This window comes from Coptis chinensis, chromosome 1 (genome assembly GCF_015680905.1).
Source record: "Coptis chinensis isolate HL-2020 chromosome 1, ASM1568090v1, whole genome shotgun sequence".
Lineage (NCBI taxonomy): Eukaryota > Viridiplantae > Streptophyta > Magnoliopsida > Ranunculales > Ranunculaceae > Coptis > Coptis chinensis.
In genome coordinates this window covers 43,531,638-43,550,187 of record NC_141456.1, presented here as the reverse complement: position 1 = coordinate 43,550,187, position 18,550 = coordinate 43,531,638, and the positions used below count along the sequence as shown (strand labels likewise).

Below are 18,550 nucleotides of genomic sequence, written 5' to 3'. Positions count from 1 at the left end.
TTTAGAATGTTGTGATTTTTTTAATATCAAAACAACTTTTATCTTCACCCGAAATCAACCCCCACTTCAGTTCATACTTGATACTAAAAAATATAAATCCAGTTCATTTAGCAGAAAATTAAACAAGTCATATATGTTAGAGTTTGGGTGCCTGAGTTGCACCGAAGCAACTCTTTATTAGTTATATGTTGCTTAGTGCTGCGCTAACTTTTGAACTCTACACCATTTCTATCTCCTCGAACCGAAAAAACGGAAATTAACAAAATTTGGAGAAATGCAAGCAACAACAACACTAACATGCTCACTTTTTCCGTTCCAACGAACTCTTGATTCTTCTTCATCAACGCGTTTCTTACAATGGGCAAAACCCAGGGTGTGTGACTCATTTTCTTTCAGTTGCTTGTGTCATGGATTCTTTTTATTGTCGTTGTGTTTTTATGATGCAGAGAAAATGTTCACAGAAGAAGACATGTGACTCTGTTATTACTGCACAATTTGAACTGAGGCCTCCTCCGTACCCACTGGTAATTGGAATTCTCTTTACATTTCCTTTATTATTGGTAGTGGCTAATTTGTCTATTATTATTATGTTGTAGAATTCTTTAGAGCCACATATGAGCAGTGAAACACTGGAATACCATTGGGGAAAGCACCATAGAGCTTATGTTGAGAACCTGAATAGGCAGGTAGTGGGAACTGAGCTGGATGGCATGACACTAGAAGACATTATATTGCTCACATACAACAGGGGTGATCCTCTTCCGGCATTTAACAATGCTGCACAGGTAAGCTTATTATCCACTTCAGCGTTGTTTATCAGATCTTTATTTATTCTTGTTCTGTAGAAAGATCTAAACAGGAAAATGTTAAAGCATAGTCTTTGATATAACTATTACACATACGCAAGTAATAGTATCTAGCTGTCATTGATAAATATTTTGTTTACTGACAAATTATATAAGTAACTGAGAAAATGAATTTTCAAGCAAGAACCTTATACTAATTGGATAACAGACCTAACAAGGTGAACCTAAGTCACATTGACACGGATATGCATGTCATTGTCCGACGCAGTGGTCTATATGAAGTAGGACACGGGTAGTCGGGCACCCATCTAATTAAAAATAAAATTATTACTACTCTTTAGTTACACAGTCAATTTTTGGGCTAAAGACCATTCAAAGTGCCTTGTTTGTCGTTACAAATAAATAACTATGAAATGGCATATTATGGAGTTGTAACTATGCTAATAGATAATTTTCTTAGCCTTTCAGGGTATAGAAGAAACTCTAGTTTGAAATTGCATGCACAACGCGTCCGTGTGTCCCACACAGAATTCTGTACATTGGGATCCATCAGGTTTCTTAGAGTTGAACACATGTAATTGATGGCTAAACCTTTTGTACATTGGGATCCATCAGGTTTCTCTCCAATTGTCTTCAATGTGAGTTTGAAATCCAAAACTTTCCTGCTGGTTAGGTACAAACCAAAAAGAAAAGAAAAGAAAGTAAGGTGTGTCATTTGATGTGGCCTTTAATTAAAATTCTGAATAGGGATTTGGACTATCTTCCAGTAACTATATAATTTGAAGATGTAGAGAAACTTTCATTGATTTGGACAACAGTTGAGCATATCAGATTTGGAACTGATATGTAATTTGGTTGGTGACATCCTACAAAGACGGCCAAGTTAAGATAGCTATATTTTCTGATTCCAAATATGTGCCTATTCAGTAATGTACATTGTGTGTGCATATTTTAGCAAATAGATATGCAACACGTGGCAGTATCTTCTTAAGTCTCGGATATGGTCTTAGTATGGGTAGAAAGTACCAGAACATATCTCAAGTCCAAATCCTCTTACTTTCTAGGTTCGGAAGTAAGACACTTCCTAGGTTCGGAAGTGAGATAAGAAGAGGAGGTTCATGGGCTTTGGAACTAGTTGGAGACCAACTCCTAACTATGAACTCCAAATCCGGAACTCAACTACTAGGTCCGGAACAGGTTCGTGGGCTTTGGAACTAGTTGGAGTTGTAGGTTCGTATAACCAACTCCTAACTATGAACTCCAAACCGAACTCAACTACTAGGTTCGAGGTTAGGTGGGCTTTGGAACTAGTTGGAGTAGTAGGTTCGTATAACCAACTCCTAACTATGAACTCCAAATCCGGAACTCAACTACTAGGCTCGGAGCTCTAACTACTACTCCGAACCTAAACATGTTTTTCTATTGTTTAAGTCAATAAAGGAGACCTATTTGACTTGGGAAACATGGGCTTCTAGAAGAGTCAAGATGAGACTTAACAAAGAGACAGTCTCTCTAGTTAAACACTAATTGGGAAACCTCATCTATTCTTATAAATAGAATAGTTGAACTACGCTTTGGGTTTGATTCCTATTTTTACAGGATAATGAGTGACCATTAAAAACGTGGTTCAACTCATTATCTTCTACATCTCTTCTTCTTCTTGATCCAATACTTCTCATTGTTCTTTGATCATCAACAAAATATTTGTGTTTCTAGATTAGGAAAAATCATCACACAATTGGCGATGCCGTAGGAAACTATCTGTAATTGATTTGATTTTTGGTCGAAATTTTTTCGGTTCTAAGTTCTCCTACCTACCAATTTTTCTTGGGTTTGTTGTTCTTTAAAAAATATATATATTTTCTTCACTTTAAATCAAAATCATGGTTACTACAAGAGCCAATGCGAATCAAAGTAACGAGGGGAATAACGAGATCAATAACTCACATGTTACTTTCAAAGACAATCGAACGTAGAGGAGATCGTCGTTTTTGGACAGTCGTGAAGAAAAATGAGCCTAACAACGGGTATTCCCTAATCGCCATAACCAACCAAGCCATCATGGATCTTTGTGATGGCTTAACGTGGTCGACGGGAGGCTCGTTTGCGTTTTTACAAGACTACTACCGCGACGCAGAGGGTGGTCGTTCACCTCCAAGAGTGTTCGCTTGACCGATGAAAACACCAGGGGGCGGCCCGCCACCAAGTCTCGACCACTGGTGAGGGTTACGCCCCTACACCTTTATATACCTTACTTTCTTTGGTCGGGTATCATAGCGACCAACCGATTCGGATTATAATCCGAATGGATCCAACCCAACACTCGAGCTCGCACCGGAACCGACTTCTCTTGGTATTCAAGTTCTCAAGGTACGAGGATGGGCGTCCGAATGTGTTTGCCCGGAATCCACAACTATTGAGGTCAACCCACGCACGAAGAAGACTTTCGTTTCAAGGGAACCTTCATTGCCTCGGAATCCCTCCGTTCCCGATCTAGTTTTGCAAACTCCTCCACTCGATCTCGAACCGGAACCACGTTATCATCAAGATGATGAGAACTATGAGAGTCCAGTCCGAGGTACAACAACGAGAGAACTCCAATTAATGAACCGACTACCCAAGTTTCAAGGCGCGAAAACTTTGGAGGAACTACGAGGTTGAAACCAACCAAGATGGATGAGTCGGTTGTTCGGTCAAGAATCGAGGGTGACATTGGAACTCCTTTTTCACGACATGTTATGAGTGGATACATCCCCATGATTATAAACCACCGAAGTTCTCTAAATTTAATGGCAAAGGAGATCCGGTCTCTCGTGTGCTTTCGGTTATCGTCAAGCAATGGTGGGTCTTTCTACGAAAGATCATTATTTGTGCCGGTATTTTGCTTCAAGTTTGACGGATTTCGGCACTCATCCGGTACACGGCTACCGAGGGCGCATTCACGAGTTTAAGGTGCTATCCATAAATTTTATTCGCGAAATTCGGTTCGCAAACAACCCTACATTAAAACCACCGATGCAATCGTTTGATATGAAACCGAAAAGGACGAAGCGTATCGGGGATTTCACCAAAAGATTTAACGAGGTTCAATTGCATGTTGACAACGTTGATGAGACCTTCGCCATTGTGGCCTTTAGAAAAGGATTAGATCCCCTTACGGGTCTATACACGTCTTTGAAAAAAAAAGCCTACTTAACATGACGAGTTGCGGGCTCGGATTGATAAGTATCGCGGAACTAGAAGAAGACCTATTGGGCGGGGACTCTTTCATAAAAGAGTGATAACCGTCACCTCACCTCCGCTCTGTTGGTAGAGTTCGATAGTCATTATGATGATAGGAAGTCCGAGGAACCGCGTCGGACCACAAGTCGGTCGGACAGAATTCTATCAAGATAAGTCCAAGAGGCAAAAGGTTAGTGACACGTCAGGAAGTGAAGCAACTACCCCCATTTGGATAGGGACTTTACCACTTTAACTCATCTCTACGAGGACATCTTCGATGCCATCAAGAACAAGAACATGTTAAAGAACCCTCCAAAGATGAAACCCGGTGCTATTGGAGCTAGGAATACAACGATAATTGTAAGTTCCATAAGCGGGCGGTCATGGAACTAAGAATTGTAGGTCTCTTTAAACATGGAATTCGGGATCTCGTAATCCAGGGTTACTAGATGAATATAAAGGGTACTCGATTCGAGAATACTACCGCAATTCGACACCCGATGTACCAATGCACACAATGCAGACGAGGAGCGGATAAGGTAGTGATTCACACGATCGGGCCGGGGCAATTCTAAACGCCCGTTTGAAGAGTTGAGTAGAGGCAAAGGTACCGGAAAGACAGCGAAGCACGGCGGAAGTATTAACAATGTCACTTCCAAACCGACCAAGGAATCTAACTCCGCAGCTTGTTTTCAGCGATGGCGCACTTAAAGTGCGGGTTTTCTTTCCACTTCCGGATCGTTGGTTACGTCCTTAGAAGTTCTTTGGGTGTGATATGCATAGGATCCTCATCGACCACGGGTTCTCGGCAGATATACTTTACTATCATGCTTTCAAACAAATGCCGATTCTAGAAACGGAACTTCGTCCCGTGAAATCTTCTTTGTATGGATTTAATGGTGACATGGCCGATCAAGAGGAGAGATTGAATCGACAAATCAAAAGCTGGCGCCGACGCCGCTCTAAATGTCAACTTCCGCGATTGTCGAGGGGAGTTACGCGAATATAATGCTATTCTTGGTAGGAGTTGGGTTTCATCGCGAAAGCGGTTCCAAGTACTTATCACCAAACCTTGAAGTTCCCTCACCAAGGCAATATCGTGGTGATCAAAGGAGATCAACAAGCTTCCAAGCGATGCTATCGCGACTCTTCTAAAAATGGTTCGTGAATTGCTCCAATAACAAGGGGGGCGTGTTCAAGACCGCCAAATAGCAATTACGTAAGCCAGTCTCCCCTCCAAGACATAGTATTGGCACCTTTGGATGTCATTCCATTAGATTCTATAGGGTCGGATGAGAGGAGGACTCCCCAACATTAGAACCGGTTGACGAAGTCGACATAGGAGATGGTTCGAACCTCGACGAAGTCTCAATTGGCACCATGTTGGACCCAAGACTAGAAGAGTTGATAAATTTCTTACAAGAATTCGAGATGTATTTGCTTGGAGTTATGAGGATATGCCCGAATTGATCCCTCCATCGCCGCCATAAGCTCAATTTGGATCCGAACGTCGTGCCAGTTAAGCGTAAACTTCGAGAAAGATGGGTCCCGAACGTACTGAGGCTATCGACAAAGAGGTGGATAAATTGCTTAAGGCTAAGTACATACTGAAAGATCACATACCCTACTTGAATCTCTAACGCGTTGTAGCCGTCAAGAAAAAGAATGGGAACCGGGCTAACGCGGTGTCGATTATAATGGATGTGAACAAGCACCGTAAGAAGGATTGTTTTCCTCTTCCTCGTATTGACACATTGGTCGATGCCACTGCAGGACATGAGATCTTCTCTTTTTGTGACGGCTTTTCGGGTTACAATCAGATACTCATGTACCCTCCTGATCAAGAGCATACTACTTTCATCACGGCACAGGGAACATATTGTTATTGGGTTATACCTTTTGGTTTAAAAAATGCAGGGCAACGCATCAACGCTTGGTCACAACGATGTTCAAAGATCATATCGGTGATTTTGTCGAAGTCTATGTTGACGACCTCGATCAAAAGTAAAGCGAAGTCCGATCATCTTGTACACCGCCGTGTGTCTTTCCGGATCCCGAGGAAGTATCGGATGAAACTTAACCCGATTAAATGTACCTTCGGTGTTACCTCCGGAAATTCTTAGGACATCGGGTTACTAAACGTGGAATTGAAGCTAACCGGACCGGATCAAAGCTATTCTTGATATGCCTTCTCCAAGGTCTCCGAAAGAGGTACGGTTGGTCGGGGTGCTTCTTGCCGCACTTAATGTGTTCATTAGTAGAAGTTCGGATAAGTGTCGGGTTACGTACAAGTTACTAAGGAAGAATATACGCTTTGATGGACCGACGAATGTGAGATGGCTTTTAAGGACTTAAAAATTATTTGTCCTCCCTCCCGCTGCTCATTACCGAAGCAAAGGAGGCGTTTTAGGGTTATACTTAGCCTCTTCCGAGCATGGCATCGTCTTTGTATTAGTATTTAATGATGAGAGGAATATCGAAAAGCCTCGTCTACTTTGTTAGTAGAGCCCTCCGGATCTTAAAACACGATATCCGAAGATTGAGAGAATAACTCTAGCTCTAATCTTTCTTTGCCGGAAATTTACGACCATACTTCCAAGCACACACCATCGAGTCATCACCGAAGTATCCTTTGAAGTCGGTCTTGGCAAGACCGGATAGTATCGGACGCCTCTTGAAATGGTCCATTCAATTAGGGGAATTTGACATTATTTATGTGTCGAGAATTTCGAGAAGGGGCAAGCTTTGGCTGAGTTCTTGATCGATTTTCCTCTAGATACCTCAAATTTCGCGAAGCGGTAGCGATTCGGAAAAGTCACCTCCCGCTTTTATGGACGAACCTAACTCACTTCCTCATAGTCGTCCGACCTTGGAGTCATATCCCGGGTTGGAAGTTGTTTCGTAGATGGATCTTCCAATGACCAAGGAGCGGTATTGGTCGCGGTACTCTTGACTCCGTGATAACACTAAGTTAGAAAAATCGGTGCATTTGGGGTTCAAGGCATCTAACAATAAACCGAGTACAAAGCTATGCTAAGCGGGCTTGTCTATGACATTAAACTTAGAGTACGACATCTCACAAGATTGTCAGTGACTCTCAATTAGTCAGGCAACAGATTGAGGGGTGGTTACTGGCTTCGAGACCCCGTGATGGCTCAATACTTGGAGTTGGTTAGATCTCTTACTTCTCATTTTGAAGATCTAAATTTCATTAATTTGCCTAGATCGACAACGTGCCGCGATTCCGATTCACTTACTTACTTTCTTTCTTTGCTTGGGGATATTGAAGCTCGTTCCATTCCCGTCGAATATCGATCAACGCTTAGTATTGAAAAAGAATTAGTTTGTCTTGTGGCTCCAATTTTGCAAGCTCCGATTGGGGACTGGATGGATCCCAGATCGTTCTTATCTTTTAGATGGCACTCTTCTTCCGGTAGAAAACGAAATAATGAAGTTGTTAGCCAAAGTGGGACGTTATTTACTTGTTGGTGAGAACTTGTATAAGAAGTCTTACTTAGACCTCACCCTGCGATGTGTTACTCATGCCGAGGCTCATACTTTACTTGAAGAGATACACTCGGGCTTAATGTGGAAATCATGTTGGGGCAGATCTTTGGTACTCAAGATAATTCCAAGGCAGGGTACTTTTGGCCTTATATGCTTAAAGAGACGGACGCTTTATGCGGAAGTGTGATGCTTGCCAAAGACATGCTAACTCCATCCATGTTCGGGCCGAAGAACTCCATCCTCCGGCATCTCCGTGGGCCATTCGCTTCAACGGGAATGGACATTGTTGGTCCTCTACCTATAGCTCCCGGTAACATGAAGTTCCTTTTAGTTGCAAATGATTATTTTATTAAGTGGATAGAGGCGTTCCTTTAGCTTAATATCGGGGGGAGGTTGATGTCACGGGTTCATCCGGAACAATATCATTTGCGTGTTCGGATTACCTAAAGTCATTCTTTTCGATAATGGGACACAATTTCGGGGCACAAAACACACGCTTTTGCCGAGATTGGGGCATTGTGCAACTTTTTCTTTCTCCGGATATCCTCAAGGTAACGGTCGGGAAGCCTCTAACCGCGTTATTTTGGATAATTTAAAACGAAAAACTTGTGGAGAGAAGCGGATTGTGGGTTAAGGAGTTGCCTTTAAAGTACTTTGGGGCTACCGAACAACTCCTCGACGCGTTATTCGACCGAGAATCACCTTTCACTCTCACTTATGGTAATCGTCGTCCTTCCCATCGAGATGAGGGTCACTACCCGTAAGTCGATTTAGTACTTTCCCCCTCGACAATGAGGAAATTCTTTGTCGGGGAATGGACTTGTTGGATGAAAAGAGAATTTGCGACCTTACGACTGACATCTTATCAGCACCAGCTGAAAAGGTCTTTTGATAAAAGAGTACGACCTCGATCTTTCAAGGAAGGGGATTTGGTCCTCCGTATGGACCCCGCACCTAAGAAGTTAGGTACTAATTGGGAAGGTCCGTATATCGTTGATAGGATAGTTGGCAATAGTAGTTACTATCTTAAATCCATGGATGGTGAAGTTTTTGTTAAACCTTGGAATACTGCAAACTTGCGCAAGTATTTTCAATAGTAGTTATATATATATATATATTTTTTTAGAGTGTTACCCATGGAACATTGCGAATTTCCGCAAGTATTTTTAATAGAAATTATTTTTCTCTTTTTAGAGTGTTGTTTCTTTTATCATTTTTATACTGGGATACTTTTTGGATGTTGGGTGCAAGATCCCACATGTTGGCCAAACTTGTATCAGAACTTTAAGACAGCTTTCTTTGGATAATGAGTGAAAGATCTCATATGTTGCTCCATGTATGTGCTTATGAAAGTTTACACTTAGCTTATACTGGGGTACTTTTTGGATGTTGGGTGCAAGATCCCACATGTTGGCCAAACTTGTATTAGAACCTTAAGAAAGCTTTCTTTGGATAATGAGTGAAAGATCTCATATGTTGCTCCATGTATGTGCTTATGAAAGTTTACACTTAGCTTAGATTTTATCTAGCTAAGCGTAGTTCTAATGCCTTATTTCTATAAGTGTCGATTTATGCATTAGTTTTGCAAACATTACAGTCTTCACAGGAATAGATACAGGGGTATACCCTACTTTCCTACACGATTTTTCTTTGTTGTCCCATTTAAACTTGGGGCATTAGAGTTATGAGTTACGTTTGAAAAAAAAAAAAAAAAAAAAATAATAAAAAAAAAACTCGTGGCACACATACTTGATTGTTTTTTCATCGAATTTAGCATAATTTGATTAAAAAATAAACACTCAAGTATAGCTAATCAAAGGTCTAGTCCTGACAGATAAGCTGATTACAACTCAAATGGCATTTTAAGGAGTTACAAGGAACGAATCACGTGTCTTCAGGAGCTACTCCTTCGGGTGTTGATCCGAGTGTTGCCAAGGGCGGCACTACGGTTCGATACCTCTCGCCAATTCCTCCTCTCCATATGCTTCAACACCATGTTCCTCTTGGGACCTTCCCTTCCGAACCTTCCACTTCCCCCTTGTTGATACTTTTGCAAGGCTAGATCGTTCTCCAACTTCACCTGCAATACGTCGACATCTACCTCCAGATCGGGATACAAAACGTCATCATCAGGAGAGATGGTTCCGGATGCCCAAGCTTTTCCAAGTTTTTCATCATACCGCTTGTCATATTCTGATTTAGGAATGTCAAGCACGCGACAGGCGGAAGAGATGCCATTCTTGTATGCTTCGGTACTTACTACATCAACTAGTTCGGTGTAAAACTCGGTTATCTCCTTCGCGACTCCGCCGGGGAGCCGGGACTTCTATGACTGAGAGGCGATCCGCAGATTTAGAGGATGAGGGAAGTCGAGCTCAACAGCGGCTCAACTCCGATTCGCTTGATTAAGTGATTCTCCTAACTCCGTATTCACCAACCGAGAGCTGGTCACCCACTCAGTCTCGCCAATGTCGCCTTTTACAAGCTTCGGATAGTTCGACCTTCGGAGGTTCATTTCTCCTTGCAAGGCCGTGGCTTTGTCCTCATAATGCATCTTTAGATTCTTCAACGTAGCAATCTCACCGTTCAAACGACTTCGGGTCGATTGCCATGCCTCGCGGAGACCATCAAAATGGGCACTCGCTCAATCGATTGTTTTTACTTTAAGGACCTCCCGGTGTTCGAAGTTTAGTAAATTCGAGGGTCTTAGCGAGACTCTTGTTCTTATATCCGGTCTTCCTAAGCTCTTTTCGACGGCTCGACGTGCAATTTCATCTTGACTCTCATTCTTGCTCTTTATAATATTATTATCACACTCCAATCTTTTAATCGTTTGTTTAGAAACGAGGAGTTCCTTGGTCGACTTTCTTTCTTTGTGAATTTATCCATTTCATCTTGGTTCTTACGCACTGAGCATAAGTTGTAGATACATCCATGCTAGCTGCGCAGTGTTGAGAATACTATAGTTAGTATCGGAACTTCGCGATATGGATGCGTAAAACGCACAATGAAGAGTTATTGTGAATTACCTTCATCATATGCCGACACACATTCGTTCCGTGCCCCGTATGCGGAGTACTCTTTTATGTTTAGCTTTCTCTTTGGGTAGCGTCATCGATTCAATCAATCCTATAGCAACCCCGGATCCTTAAGCGTATCTTGGTCAGTAATCAATGGATGATCTGATAATCCCAGTACTCTAGGAACTGGAACAAATGGTTTTGGACCTGTTCCAGTGTTGGAAGATGTTGTTTTGCTCTTTTTCCCCACCCGAACGTCCACATCTTGAGTAATTGGATCCCTCCTTTTGTTTGACTTCGTGGACGGACCTTGATTGGCATTAGATATCATACTTTCAACTGGATCGGATTGCACGAGGTCCAAATTCTCAATATCGGTCAAGGAAAAAATATCATTATTCTCTTCCCCCGTGGTGTCAATGCCCGTTTCCACATCAGGCTCATGAAGAGGAAGTTGCAAATTGGGTGTCTCCATCGTAATCTTGGTTCTTGAGGATGGAATACCGTCTAGACTTTTAGTCCCATTGAGGTCTTCACCTTTGTATATAATGATCGCATCGGAAGAACCCCCAGTTCCTGGAACTTCTCCTACCCTTTCTCTTGCAGTGAGACGCTTTTTCGTAGCCTCAGTCACCTTCGGCTTACTAACTCTTGCATACATGACAACTTCGAGAGGGGGTTTATTAGTTTTTTTCAGAGCTCTCTTCTTCAAGTTCGGATCGGGCTTGGACATAAGAGCAAGGACCTCCTTTGGCACAAGGGCCTCCTTTGGGTACAAAGTAATAGCAGTTCCGGGATTCCCTCCCATATACCCAACTCCGGGTTCCAACGTTCGCAACTCCGTTGGGGACATAGTAAGGTACTCAGAGATTAACAACGGATCTGGAACTATGGAAGCAGGACGTTTCATAGAGATTGGGAGTGCGATAAGAGCTGTCACGGCATTTAGCTCTTCAGTAGTTAGAGACGGCAGTTCAACATCGACTCTATCTTTTGATAATGTAAAGCCAGACCGGATTATCTTCCGACTATCATCAAAGGTAACATTACTCCACTCGCCTCAAGTCACGCGGATAGCATATTTTCGACAGTGGTCATCATTATTTTTACCTTCGTAACATATGATACGTTCACCTCCGGGTTTAGCAGAAAGAGTAGCATCTCCGTTATTATAACTCAACAGTTTAAAAAAGTGGGCAATAACCCCACAAGTCACAGCTATATTGTGTTTTCGGCCCAATATGTGCATATACGTGACATTACGAACGAACCACGGCATTACTCTGTTGATTGAGACTTGGAAATACTCGAGGGCATCTGCCATAAACGAAGGCAACGGGAGACGGAGTCCAGCTTTCAATAATCCAAGATATATTAAGGGATGTTCATCAGTCCCAAGGTTAGTAGTTTGTGGATATACGATGTTGATTTCCTCCGGAATTGAAAATGCATTACGGATCTTTTCTAAGTCAGATATATCCCCAAAAGGAATAGCGTTCCAATCTATTGTGGGAATTTTAGCTTTGGGCACAACCGGAGGTGTAGCATATATAATCGCTCAGAAACCTCAAGATCTTATTGCTTCAACAACTGAATCATCCGGAACTATAGTGGTGGGTACTGTATCCGACACTGCCTCACTACTTATGGAACTCAGCAGTGATTGATGAGACATAGTATACGCAGTTGCAACACGCGATACTGACTTGATCAACCTAGACGTGTAGCCTTGCTAGAAAACCCGATACAACAATACCAACTAACAACCAACACCAGAACTGATGGAAATCGGAATTGACTGCTGAAAATAAAATAAGAGAATTTAAACTAAGCAAACAGTTGAAAGTAAATTTTGGGTTTCAATCAAAGAAAATAAAAAGAACCGACGGTTTACTTACCTTCTTTTGATATCTCACAACTCTTCAATCTTGTCAATGGCGTTCAATGTTTGAGAAACAAATTTGTTAAACTGATCAATGCTTTGTTGGTTTTGAAGATGTGAATTCTGTGTTCAATTCCATGAACCCGAAAGAAAATATGAATCTTGAATCTGTGGGTGCTGTTGGAGCTGTTGGAGCTGTTGGAACAATTTTGGAAGAAGGAAGAAGACAGGGTTTCAAGCAATTAGGTAGCGAAGGGTATCTTTTTGGGTTATCTTCAACAGCTCAATTTCGCAAGGCCCATTTCAAGTTCCGCCAGGCCCAATTCCGGATTGCACTTACAGTTCCGGGTTGCACTTCCGAGTCTAGGTGATTTGGTTAAAATCTATCTAAGTCCGGATCTTTATAATACCTGGGATGTCCGGACTTGACATATTTCGATTCCTTTTGCTTAGCTCCTCATATACTAGGTTCGGCCTAATATACAAGGTTCGGGGCATGGTGATGTCAAGTCCGGCTTTCACAGAATTTAGTTTCGGAATGTACTACCAAGAAGTCCCGATCTTTGTGAAACATGGGTCGGGTTGATCTGACCACGTCCGGATCATCACAATGCATGGCAGGACCAGTTTTCAGCAAGTTCGGCTTACTATGCAAGGTTCGGGGCATGGTCAGGGCAGGTCCAAATTTACAATTCCATGTACAGAAGTAATGCGAAATTTTGCCGATACATTCCACAGAGAAAGTCGAGGCATAAGACGTCGCGTCCATTTTTACCGGGCCTTTTTTCCTTAAGGGTTTGATTTACAACCCATGAATAAAAAAAGGGGGGCATCTGTGTGTGTATATTTTAGCAAATAGATATGCAACACGTGGCAGTATCTTCTTAAGTCTCGGATATGGTCTTAGTATGGGTAGAAAGTACCAGAACATATCTCAAGTCCAAATCCTCTTACTTCCTAGGTTCGGAAGTGAGATAAGAAGAGGAGGTTCGTGGGCTTTGGAACTAGTTGGAGTAGTAGGTTCGTATAACCAACTCCTAACTATGAACTCCAAATCCGGAACTCAACTACTAGGTCCGGAACAGGTTCGTGGGCTTTGGAACTAGTTGGAGTTGTAGGTTCGTATAACCAACTCCTAACTATGAACTCCAAATCCGGAACTCAACTACTAGGTTCGGAGTAGGTTCATGGGCTTTGGAACTAGTTGGAGTAGTAGGTTCATATAACCAACTCCTAACTATGAACTCCAAATCCGGAACTCAACTACTAGGCTCGGAGCTCTAACTACTACTCCAAACCTAAACATGTTTTTCTGTTGTTTAAGTCAATAAAGGAGACCTATTTGACTTGGGAAACATGGGCTTCTAGAAGAGTCAAGATGAGACTTAACAAGAGACAGTCTCCTAGTTAAACACTAATTGGGAAACCTCATCTATTCTTATAAATAGAATAGTTGAACTACGCTTTGGGTTTGATTCCTATTTTTACAGGATATGTAGGCAGCCATTAAAAAACGTGGTTCAACTCATTATCTTCTACATCTCTTCTTCTTCTTGATCCAATACTTCTCATTGTTCTTTGATCATCAACAAAATATTTGTGTTTCTAGATTAGGAAAAATCATCACACATACATCTTTCTTCATTGGCAGGTATGGAATCATGAATTTTTCTGGGAGTCCATGAAACCAGGCGGAGGAGGAAAGCCATCTGGAGATCTTCTAGAACTGATTCAAAGAGATTTTGGCTCTTATGAAGGATTCATTAAACAGTTCACCTTAGCAGCATCGACACAATTTGGTTCTGGTTGGGCTTGGCTTGCTTGTGAGTGGCTCACAGCTATTTTATTTCTCCTTTTTTGGCGTGTGATGGTTAGTGACTGACACTTTTGGGAAGTGGAATTATTTGATATTTAGACATTTCTTTCACTATGCAGACAAGGCAAATAGACTTGATGTGGGAAATGCGATTAATCCCCGTCCATCGGAAGAGGACAAAAAGCTTGTCATAGTGAAGAGTCCTAATTCCGTGAATCCCCTGGTGTGGGATTACTCTGTGAGTAAACTAATTGTTCCTCCATATTCATTATGTAAAGCCTGAATCCTTAGATGTTTCCTGTTGGTAAATGCAAAGCCTTTGGTTAATGCTCCAATGATCTCCTTATTGTATGCCAAATTATTTAAAGGGATGTAAAAGTTGGTAGCGAGAAATATGTATATAATAATTCTATTGGAAAAATATGTGAATTACAACATTGGTGGAGACATTCTTCTTTAGTTTGTTTGTTACATGGCAACTTCGGATTGTAAATTAACACAAATTTATCTTCTGATTTGATTTATAAAATCAGGATATTCTTCCAACTATTCAATCAGGGAGAATTCAAATGCAAAGATAGTCTAATTTGGATTTCTCAAGTCATATCTTCCATTGGATTCTCATGTACGCATGTGATTTTTTTTTTGCAGCCACTCCTCACGATAGATGTTTGGGAGGTACTGCCTTTTTTTTTTTTTTCTATATCCAGTATAATAACCTTTTATTTGTCACCACCATGAGTTTTTCTGCTTGCTAATTCACTAATGAATTTGATTTGTCTGAACAGCACGCTTACTACATCGACTACGAGGTGAGTCCATCCGTAGAAATGCAGTATTGAAAAAATTAAGTGTTTTACGTATGCTAGCATTCCGGCACGGGGCATGTGCCTGCACCAATTACATTCTTATTTGGTGCTCATTAAAAAAAAAAAAAAAAAAAAACATGGGACAATTTTGTAATTTAAAATAAAATGTAGGGACTGTTCTGTAATTTACACAAAGTATAGAGACTGTTTTGTTATATAGTTTATTGTAAAATATAGGGACTGTCTAGTTATTTCAGTAAAGATAGGGACTGTTATATAATTTACATAAAGTATATGGCAGTTTTGTAATTAATTGATATTATAGGGGCAATGTGTTAAATCAAGGTAGAGCTGTATGAATTTTACTGGTTAAATACCAATTATACCCCTCCCTCACCTATATTATTGAACAATTCTGTTTTTAACAATGTTGTAATATTTGAAATCCGATAGGGGTATAATGGGAAATAGGCACTGTTCACCGAACCACCTTACTACTCTAAAGAGGATGGTTCGATAAATAGTAGTCTTTTCCCATTATACCCATGTGTAGTTCCAATTATTACAATCATAGTTAAAAATGAGGTATGTCATAATATGTGATGGGAGAGTACAATTGGCATTTGACCGGTAAAATTTATACGGTTTTCTTTTGATTTAGCACATTGCCCCTATGTTATCAAGATTGAGTGACTCTCATGGACAAAATTATGAAATTATACTTTAAATTCCGAAACAACTCTTATGCTTTACGTAAATTACAAAACAGTCAATATCTTTATGGTAATTATTGAACAGTCTCTGTACTTTACGATAACCTATATAACAGTCCCTATACTTTGTATAAATTACATAACAGTCTCTATATTTTATTTTAAATTATGAAACTGCTTTTATACTATAAATTACAAAACTGCCCCATATTATTATTTTATTTTCAATACAATGAGCACCAAATAAGAGTGTAACCGTGTGTGCAGGATCATGGCGTTGCTAGTTCTCTTTAAAGTAGTTAGATTTGAAAGAATTAAGTATGACATACGGATAGCACATGTTGGTGCTGGTCCCACTATTTGATCCCAAAAAGTCAGATTAGATTTGCTTTTTAGAAGGCATTAAATGCTAGTCTGTCTTCCTAGGCATGCTATGCTGATTTTGTCATGTCTTATCACTATACTAGAGACTTATAGGTCCCTGTCACATTGGCCCAGCCAGAAAAAGACTTCAGAATTAGCTGTGATTTTGAGGAGAGAGGAGGAGAATTAAATTTAACACATTATTTTACTACAATACACCAATCAGAATTGACTTCGGAGGTTTTTTCTGTGCTGGACCATGTGGGTTAGTTCTATCCTATAGGTAATACATTTCTTTTCTGCAGAACCGAAAGGCGGATTATATATTGACTTTTATGGAGAAGTTCGTTTCATGGGAAATGGTTAGTTTGAGACTTGAGATGGCAAAGGCTCGAGAAGTTGAAAGAGAGAGAGAAATAAAACTGAAAAGAAGAGAAGAAGGAGATAATATATCGGACAATGTAGATGGAGAGAGTATGTCAGACAATGAAGATGAAGTTGTAGGGATGTATTTGGATAGTGAAAGCGAGGAATCAGAGATTGAATGACTGACTTCTATGTTCACGACTTTGGAGGTCAATTTTTTTTGTAAGAGTAAATAATTGAGTTGTTTGTTGTTGTAGATGCTTCTGTTGTTTCAGTGTCACATTTCACAATTCTTGCAAGATTAGCAAATGAGGTTAATGTAAGTTATGTATGCAATTGTGCTGTTCTGTGTAGCTGTGAACCTCAATTTTTCTTCTTTGCTTCTAAAATATGAGGAATTAGCGAACTCATTTGGTTGGTTTGGCGGCCCAATGGCCAATTGGCCGTAGCACGTGATTAATGACTTAAGGGCCTACTACGTATCTTACGATAGGATCAATTTATTTTCTTTGATTAATCGAAGTATCGAACCATAACAATGGCCTCATGGGCGGTGGCAGCAGTTTTTTAAAGTCGACGGCTTATATCTCCAAGAGCAGCATCAGCGTCTCATGGTGCTGCTAGTGCTGCTAGTCTTATCCAGCGGACGGTGGTTTCTTAACAACTTTTCCAAAAAAATAAAAATCAATAGGGTGTTTTAACCGATCATGGTATAGATCTTCTGTTCCTCACATAATTTTCCCGATTTTCAATCAGCTCACAGTTTCACACAATAAAAATAAAATAAAAAAATAAAAATCGTTTGTTCAATCTGAAAGTCACATGTTCGATCCACACTCGCGGCAAGGAAATTTATTTAATTTTGAGGATATGATTTGCTATTTAGAAAAGACTTGCTTATTGGTCCTAATCATTTGTAAAATTCGTTATTAATTATCAATAAAATTTCCACTTAATTAAACTCGTTATTATTATTATTAGATTTTTTTTTTCTTTATATTATAATTTTTTTTATTATGCATTTTTCGTCTGTGTAACAGAGGGGACGCCGTGACCTTTGGGCAGAAGCCGAGAGCCCTATTAGACGAGAAAACTGGCAATTTCTAATTATTTGGGAAGCCTTTTAACATTTTGAAGGAGCAGTAGCGTGTCAAGAATGAAGATAGGTACTCCCGCAAAAAGCTCTAGTTAAGAAGTTGAATCTGTTCTGACTCTCAAGTTTTAGTAATGAAGTGTCAGATGCTCAGTCGTGGATGAACCTTAGTTTGATGCCTCATCACAACTTTGCTAGCTTGGAAAGTTGTTTAATGAATGGCATATAAATCCCAGCGGATGATAATTTGTTGCCATGATAACTGTCTCTTGTCTCTGCAATTTGAAGATGTTGTTTAACCTCTATATGAAAAAAATATATAAAGATACAAATACGTCCATATGGAAACCCCCTCTCAAAAGCTTCAGAGAACATTTAATAGCGCAATGCCGCAATCCCCTTGCAACAAAGAGGTGGAACGATTAGGATGATTAGGATCAAGGGTTAACGAATATTACCCCCCACTGGAAAAGAGGCTTTCTGAACAACCTTGTGATTTCCAGGAGTCACCTCCTATTTCCCAACATTTTCTTCTGCACTATTCTCTCTTTTACCATTTGTATAAGCGGGGTGGTTCCTGAACTGAACTGCCTCCTTCAGATTTGCTTTATCTGCTGGGATAGTGTCCCCCTGTATTTTTTGCTTTTTTCGTCTATTAATATATATGTTCTTTCTTACCCAGCAAAAAATAATAAAAATACCATTTGTCAATGTTGTTTAACCAAAACATGATACATGCTTAACATATATAAGCAACACCGGAGCTTATAATTAGTTATCCAACAAAATGTCAGAGACAATGATTTTGCCAGCTTGTGATGTGTCAACCATTTCCCAACCAAACTATCCAAATCAATGACCTCGTGTACCAGGCACAATCATGCTAACCAAATCTTCGCTACAATCCCTTTGGATTCATAAATGAGACACAGAACCAAACCGTATTCATGGGG

General features: G+C 40.4%; 1 protein-coding gene across 2 annotated transcripts; it reads left to right on the top strand.

Moving 5' to 3' along the window:
* The first annotated feature begins 202 nt into the window (after positions 1 to 202).
* Positions 203 to 16,910, top strand: LOC147524185 (superoxide dismutase [Fe], chloroplastic-like). 2 transcript variants are annotated; one of them, XM_086602378.1, is made up of 8 exons: positions 203 to 373; positions 462 to 524; positions 597 to 785; positions 14,089 to 14,260; positions 14,373 to 14,491; positions 14,905 to 14,931; positions 15,042 to 15,065; positions 16,444 to 16,910. In XM_086602378.1, the coding sequence occupies exons 1-8, from the start codon at positions 275 to 277 to the stop codon at positions 16,684 to 16,686; spliced, it is 936 nt and encodes a 311-aa protein (XP_086458504.1). In that variant the 5' UTR covers positions 203 to 274; the 3' UTR covers positions 16,687 to 16,910. The 2 variants fall into 2 exon arrangements, with proteins under 2 accessions (XP_086458504.1, XP_086458497.1); XM_086602371.1 differs by having other exon boundaries at positions 447 to 524.
* Positions 16,911 to 18,550: the final 1,640 nt, after the last annotated feature.